At 45.0% G+C, this 7,786-nt stretch overlaps 1 protein-coding gene across 1 annotated transcript; it reads left to right on the top strand.

Annotated features, from left to right (window-relative positions):
* The first annotated feature begins 969 nt into the window (after nt 1-969).
* On the top strand, nt 970-6,902 carry LOC122375674. The gene is made up of 5 exons (XM_043355156.1): nt 970-988; nt 1,535-1,576; nt 5,108-5,221; nt 5,742-5,859; nt 6,364-6,902. Exons 2-5 carry the CDS (start codon nt 1,556-1,558, stop codon nt 6,456-6,458), a joined length of 348 nt encoding a protein of 115 aa, XP_043211091.1. The 5' UTR covers nt 970-988; nt 1,535-1,555; the 3' UTR covers nt 6,459-6,902.
* The last annotated feature ends 884 nt before the right edge of the window (nt 6,903-7,786 follow it).

Raw genomic sequence — 7,786 nt, 5'->3', positions numbered from 1 at the left:
ACTTGATTCGAAGGACGGCGCTCAACATGGCAATTCCCGGTGCACACCGAATCCGTAACGAATACGGCGTTACGTCGCCAAAAAATCGAACTACGCATGCGCGTTGCATTGTGCCCTCCACTTTCAAGATATTATTTAATCGCCGACGTATTCATTACGGCACGTAACGGTCATTACGGATCCGGTGTGAACCACGCATAAGCTTGATTTTAATTTAAATTCGCACCGTTAAGCATGTATTAATTAGTTGAACACATGGTTTCCGTGCATACATGGTTTTAACGCACTCGTGGATGGAATGGAGCACTTGTGCGTTAATGCACTCGTTTCACTCGTGCATTAACACACTCGTGCTCCAATCCATCCACGTCGTGCGTTAAAACCATTTACACACGGGAAACCATGTGTTAATATATATTATATGAAGCGCGTGCTATCGTTCAAAGACGTCTGGAAAAAAATCGTAGAACATCATAACAGCAGTTCCCTTTCATTGTAATTCCAGGGGTCATGGCTGACCTCAGCACTGAAAACATTTTTACACCTGTTCCCGAAAAATAACTCCTGTCCTAAGTGTGAAGAATCAAATGACACCCGAATCACGAATCATCTGTTAAGTCTGATCAACTATGCATGGGTAAACGTAAGTGTTTGGGATAATACACTTTGCCTTAACACTGTGGTCCACGAAAAATACGTGCTCCGGGTGTCATCATGAACCTCGTTATAGATGATCAACACCGGTTTCGAGTCCCCCACAAATTGATCATCAGGGCAGGCATCAATAAAAGGGTAGGACCTTGGAATGCGTGTTATTTTTTCCCGCGCGACCGCCTTGGGCTGATCATGCAGCTCGCGAAACGCGTATCATTTTCCCGCGCGTCCGCCGGCGGCGGGTTGTTTGTCACTTTACTCGGGTGTAAGAAATTACAAACATTTGGCCTTGTCGCCATCTTTGCTGCATTTTGTGTGTTGCGGCGGACGCGTGGTATTGCCCAGGCCCATGTCACTCCACTTTTGATGACATCATATGGGGGCCTCAGGACAATAATGGCGCGGCGCGCCACAATCGCTTCAAAGCTACTTGCCAACAGTTGCCATTTTTGAAAATATTATTTTGAAATAAAGTTCCAAGTAATAAAAATATTGTAATAAAGTTGTTGAATAAATCGATACCATATCTAAAAACTCACCGAAAAATGATTTATTCATAGTAAAAATATAAGCTCGATGCGTTTTTACGTTGCTTTCCTTCAACTGCAGAGGGTTTTTAAATCGTCTATATCTTCAAAACCGGCCATTTCTTAGCATATTGCTGCTCTTTTTTATCGCTAGAAAATTAGTTGGACTTTCCAATGACATCAATAGTTGAGCGATATGTGTAAAGTGTCACCAACAATCTTCAAATGAAGTTAGTCATTTTTACGTTGTAAAGGAATGGAGTACCCCTATCGAGCATCAGGGGTGACGTCACTCAGGATCTGTCTCTGATTGGTCGGCGGGAGAGTGACTGTACCTTCTATAGATGGCCTTGGTATTGCCGGTTCTGGGCTGCATGGATTCGAAGAGGGCTGAGGTAAGGTGATAGGCATACATCTTTACAATAAGCATTTGGCCATTTGCAGTTACGGAAGGCGAATAAGGATGTGGAGGAAGGTAGAAACGCAGCAAGACGTCCTGCTGTCTGCTTCTGTCGGCATATGTGGCGCTGTCATAATGATAACTGGTGAATTATCCATTTTATTTCCTATGTTACTCCGTTCTTTTCCTTGCTATTTTATAATTGCAATATTTGCATAATGCATGGTTTAATGTGCCTATCCTAGAGTTCCGCATCACAAATGCTTTGTGTGCACCATTGATAATGTGATGCCTCATGGTTGTGAATGACAATGAGGGACGATAAAGCACAGAAGGAAATAGTTAAATAGCCATTTTAATGGTTATAATTGACTGAATCCAATTCATGTGCCTACGTATGGATTGGATTTTAGATTTAAATTTATCAGTACATGGATTTGGATTATTTGAGGTGAGACGTGCAGAATGTTCATACCTACCTTCAAGGGCGGAGAATTGTTGGGGGTGCATTTCTTGTTTGAATGTATAATTTTCTGCATTCAGGATGGTTATCGGGATAACAAAGGCCACTTGGCCTGGTGGACCTATTCTCACCGAGCTCTTAGCTGGTTGGACTAGTGTGGCTCTAAGGGATAGGGAGTGTTGTACATGACTGTCTTCCAGTGGCGGTCTAGTCGGGCCTTGAACTGGTTGAGGGTTTCGGCACACACATGGTCTCAGTCTGGGAGTGTGATCCAGTTGTTGACTACTCACACACTCAGCATGTTCCACTGAACGAGTGTCCGCACCCTGCGTTTCTTGAACTTCCACTTGTGCCCTCTCGTTCTTGTCGAGTCGTGCCTTGTCAGGATCTCAGCAACCAGCACAGGGGCGTAGGAGCCACAGGGGGGCACGTGCCCCCCCCCCCCAACCGCAGAGCCGTGGGGCATTGCCCCCATAACTTCACGGTAAAAAGATGCATTTCGAGACAAAAATGGCATGGCATTGCACCTTGCGATGCGAGCCAGCGTCCCAACGTTCAGTAAAGCACATTTCCGTCTAATGAAGGAGCCTTTTGGGCAGGTAGGACACCTTTTCTCATCACTGGCGCACTAGCAGACCGAATTTTGCCCCCACAGCTGAAAGCAAGTTCCTACGCCCCTGAACCAGCAGGTCGTAGAGCAGGTGTCCTGACCTAGAGCAGGTTTATTAGTTATTACTCATTGTTTACCTAAAATCCTACTAAGTTAATCTAAATTAGGTACGTACTCCCTTCTCATCTAAAGCAACTAAAGTAATTTGGTGGGGTACCTAATGAGGAGTTTAGGTGAGCCAAAGAAATATATCCAGTAACAACATTGATTGGCGGATCTAGCTAGTGACTAAGGGAGGGGCCAAAACGGGCCAAAGTAGGGGCCTTATACATGTAGCAATATACCTAAAGCATTGGGTTCGGTTTGCAAAGGGAGGGGTCAAATCCCACTTTGGCCCCGCCACTGCTGGATTTTGGCCCGTTGCCCCCTGGATCCGCTAGTGAGTAACAATCTATATCTGTAAGAAGCTTGAGTTTGAGGGCTTCGGGTACCTGATTGCAAAATCAGGAACACCCACAGACACAGCCAAAATCCAGACAGCCAACTTTCAATTGGCTGTCTGGCACTGGGAGCAAATGGTCATTTTTTATGCATCCAAGGTCCTGGATGACAAATCAATATTTTGATGCAAAGTGGGGGGGGGGGGGGCTTGTCATAGGCATCTTGGTTAAAGGGACCCTCCCACCTTCTAAAATGTTATTAAAACCAGTTAAATTGTGCCCGACTTTATAGATTGGATGCCCAGGAACATGGTTCTGGCATTTATTTTTCATTAAACATCTCAGGCTTCCCATATTCCAAACACAAACTTTCAAATATGTGAGTCACAGCCTAAAATTCTCCCTTCCCCAGGCCACATTACTGTCATAAAGCTGATTCTTTTTAATCTGTAGGCACCACAGCAAAGCTCAGACCAAGTTTTAATTGATTTTCCATGAACAAGCCCATCTAAATCAGAATGACTAAATGAGGTGACGTTACACTAACGGTCGCTCCGTGTTGAAGATAGGACCTTAGCTAAGGTCTTTTTTTGAAGCATCAGATGGAGTTTTCTCCTAAACTATGGAACTGTGGGAGTTCAAGACAATTTTTTCTGCCTTTTTGCCAGATTGTCCTCAACTTGGCTATCCCAACTCAAACCCCATGTTTAGGTGGGAGGTCCCTTTAAGGATCAAAATATTGACTCACTTTTCAGACAGCTTTGTATTTCAGGTAGATGGGTGCCACAGAAGCTTTAGGTTGAAGCAGACTTTTTAGGTTGGGGGGGGGGGAAATAAACCCACCTACCCCCTAAATTAAGTTTCTCCTCGGATTTCGGCCACTTAATTTCGAAAATGTTGGAAAATACAAAAAAAAAAACAATCTGGACAAAACAGGTGTCTTTCTTCACCAGTTTTTGCTCAGAAATCCACTGGTGCCATTTATTTTTCCATTCGACCCCTAGAAGTCCCCAAAATTGCATTTGAAAATCTGACGTCATATTTTAGTATGATTTTGGAGTTTAAAACGGGTCATTTGGGGATCAGATATAGAGCTATCGATTTGAAATTTGATGTTTGACACAATAGAGGTGTATAACATATATTCCGATTCCTGAAATTTTTGGATTTTATTGGCATTTTCTTCTTTTTTTTTGGGGGGGGGGGACAAAATAAAAAAGTAAAAAATCGGAGGTAGCCATGTTGTAGGGCTAGCAATTCTACATTTACGCTATTTTTCGTTTGCAATTCCATTTCTAAATGTGACTTTGAGAGACTCTCAAACAAATGCCGGATTTCGTCTAAAAATCGAGCAACATGACGTCGGAAATTGGCTTTATCTAAAAAATTGTCAACGAATTAGAAAAAAAAAACAAATATCCATCATGTGCGCAATGGTTCCATAAGAAAATCAAGTTTCAACTCGATATCTCCAGGCGTTTGGCCATGGCACACAAAAACCTGGGGGGGGGGGGCTTCTCAGCCCCCCCCCCCCCCCGCCAGGAATAGGGTTAACCGCATTGTCTCCTCGAACTGTCTATCTGTCTCCTCGATCCTTATAAATTTATCGTCGTCTCAATCATTGTGGTGAAACAAATGCAGCTGTCGGAGGTATTCTATGTCTACCGTATGTTGGATATGGAACGACACCTAGTATGTACCCTACAGTGCTGAAATGGCCTACATTTTGGCCGAAATTGCGTCTTTCTATCAAAATAGCAAAACACAAACACGCCACTAATAAAATAATTATTCCAAAACCAAGATCCAGTGGTACCGAACAGTTAACTTTGATTTTGAAATCACAAACTTGTTTTCTGACGATACCCTCCCAGTCCGCATCCATCTCCTGCAATCCACAAAGGCTGTCACAAAACTACTTCGTGCATTCTTGCAAAGCGTTTTCCTGTGACAGAAAGGTAAGCTGGCGATCACTGGTTTATATTGGTGAAATGGGTCTTTTTACTCCCACAGCTTGATGAAGCGATGTCGAAGACGTTTGCGGACAGAAGGATCCTGGTGGTGACGAAGAGGCTATCCGTACCCAAGCTGAAGAAGCTCTACCCTGCCCTCTTTCAGGAAATGGAGGTATGTCTCTCGCCCTCTCGCTCTCATTCTCGCTCACTTGGTAGTGGTTGTGCTTATGCTACATCGTGCCACGCTTTGTTTTGTAGTGTTCATGAAATTTATGGTTTTATCATCTCTTAGATGTTGGGAGTGAAACTTCCTACCAGGGTTTTGCTCCACCCACCCATGAGTCGAGTCAAATTTGACTCGACTCGACTCAAATGAGTCGAGTCGGAGTTGAGTCCAGTGTCAGAAAAGTGATCCCTTTCTATTTTTTTCCGAACTTGGAAGTTTTGTTCCGTCAAAAAGTTCTACTGTAAAGAATGACAAGTTTTATTCTGCGAGTATCAAAGTTGATAATGAATCAAAGTCATATAATGAAACAAAGTATGTAGCATGCTAATTGATAGTTATCCACGGGCTACCCATAAACGTTTGCTATTTTCACTTCCTCGTTTCTTAGATGGTGTCGACTTATTTCATTGGTAACTCTAGATTTTATTTCCATGTCATATAATAAAGACGTATTTATTTGTTGCAGATCTGGGCGGAGCTTGCCCGAATCAGGGGCGGTGGATCGACCAAGGAGAATGAGCTGGAGAGGGCGCGTGAGAACCTTTCCAAGGTGCTCACAAAGTTCCAAGTCTGTGAAACGAATGGTACGTTATTGTGAATTTACGGTTAACAATTTCGTGGATCTCGAGTCAAAAGTGCATTTTAGTGCCAGTGTTCTTCTAGTTCGGCTACTTTCCTCTTCCATCGCCGTACTTCAAATTTGAAGTTTGACTCTAGGCTTATACAAAGACTTGCCCAAGAGGTACCTACATGGTCGTTTGTCCATTTCCCCTTTTTCTCCCGCACCTATTAACGCAGTCAGAGCCCACTGGAAAGACAATCGGACAAAGTTTATTAACGGATCTACGTTAGCCATATTTGGGGTATCTATAAAGATTGGATGGTGGTTGGTGGCGCTTTGGCTCCCTCATTGCATGATAATGTTCTTACCAGTTTTTAGTTTGTGGTAGGATAATGAAAAATATAAACGAAACGTCGGATTGTCTTTTGAAAAAAACGAGCTATTGTGTGTGCAGTTTGTATTTTACGGCATGACAGTGTTGCATTGGTAACTGACATGCGTGTCTATGTGTGTCTGTGTGTTTTAGAAGCTGCGCTGGAGCATCTCCTCATCGAACTTCGCGAGGAAGACGCTCTTTACGCGGCACCGACGGCCGGAGGTCCAAATGGTTATATGGCGTGATGCCCTCTGGGTCGAGGGAGAGAAGGTAGCTGATTTTGAGATACTGAACAAGATCGACCAGTTCCTCACATGGGGTGCTGCGTTCTCGGTGTTCGCTCAAAAGCCGACCAAGAAAAGCACGCGGTGCTCCGCATACCTGGCAACCGTTATGGTTCTCCAAACAGACGTGCTGAAGCCCCCGAAAGGCCTGGAGCGTATCACTCAGTAAGCGTCAAGCTCAGTAGATTCGTGTCGCCTGACTGTCCATCTGAGGCCCGACTGAGTCGGGTAAGACTTACCTTTTTCCGTCTTGCGGAACTTCTTCACTGTCAGTGGGCCGAGATAGTCGTGTGTTGAAAGGTCGTCTCATGTCGACTCTCGCCTCTGGCAGGTCAGCCATCCTGGGTAGCTGAGGGGTGGCTCTGCGGTTGCGGCAGAACGCACACTTCTGTTGACACACTTCTGTTCACACTTCTGTTGACACGAAATGACAACAGATGTGCTGTCATTTCGGTTTGTGTCGTGTTTTTTTTTTAATAAAGTCGTTCGCCAAAAACAGTTGTTTTCTCAAGGGTGTGCAGTTACACTCATTACGCGGGGAGCCGTGGGACGGGTGTTGGAAAGTACCCGCGGGAGAGGTGTTTAAGCGCAGGTGTAACCCACAACGCAGGTGTAGACAGTAGGTGCTTAAATTCGATGCCGGTGTAGACAGTAGGTGTTGATACTCGATGCGGGTGTAAACAGTGGGCGTTGATACTCGATGGGGGTGTAAGCAGTGGGCGTTGATACTCGATGGGGGTGTAAACAGTGGGTGTTAATACTTAATGCGGGTGTAAACATCGAGCGTTGATACTCGATGCGCGTGTAAACATTGGGTGTTGATACCTGATGCAGGTGTTCGATGACGCCTTGATGAAGGGTTAGTTGACACCTGTTCAGATGCTTAAAAATGGAACCTGATCAACGACACCTGTTCCGCGGGTTTACACTCGGGACAGGTGTAAAAATGTTTTCAGTGAGGGAACCTACTTTTACATGCGATGCATGCAGTGATATCCATACGAGAACACCAGCTCTCACATTGATGTCGCTGATCTATCCCAAATACAAACCATCTTGATAACGTCTGTCAGGGCGGCAATTCACGGCAGCTGATGTCCGTCCAATCGCTATCGAGTGTGAGTGATGTCCGCGATAGCCCTGTGCGCGGTGTGAACCTCGGCTATCCAATCCACGGTCTGGAGAAGGCGCCAGCCACCGTCAAACGCTGGTGATCTGTCTCCGCGGCCTCCGTCTGCCGCCCGAACTCGGGTCGAGGGGTGTCTGTCACAGGCGCCGGGGTTGGGTGG

The sequence above is a fragment of the Amphibalanus amphitrite genome, unplaced genomic scaffold, assembly GCF_019059575.1.
Source record: "Amphibalanus amphitrite isolate SeventyFive unplaced genomic scaffold, NRLGWU_Aamphi_draft 001892F_arrow, whole genome shotgun sequence".
Lineage (NCBI taxonomy): Eukaryota > Metazoa > Arthropoda > Thecostraca > Balanomorpha > Balanidae > Amphibalanus > Amphibalanus amphitrite.
The sequence above is the reverse complement of the archived record's forward strand: the minus strand, read 5'-3'. Positions and strand labels throughout refer to the sequence as shown.

Excerpts from the sequence above, each read along its gene's own strand:
- LOC122375674 (XM_043355156.1), top strand. The coding sequence starts at position 1,556 with ATGGATTCGAAGAGGGCTGAG. Across the intron at positions 1,577-5,107 it reads TGGATTCGAAGAGGGCTGAG|CTTGATGAAGCGATGTCGAA; the intron begins GTAAGGTGATAG and ends TTACTCCCACAG. Across the intron at positions 5,860-6,363 it reads CCAAGTCTGTGAAACGAATG|AAGCTGCGCTGGAGCATCTC; the intron begins GTACGTTATTGT and ends TGTGTGTTTTAG.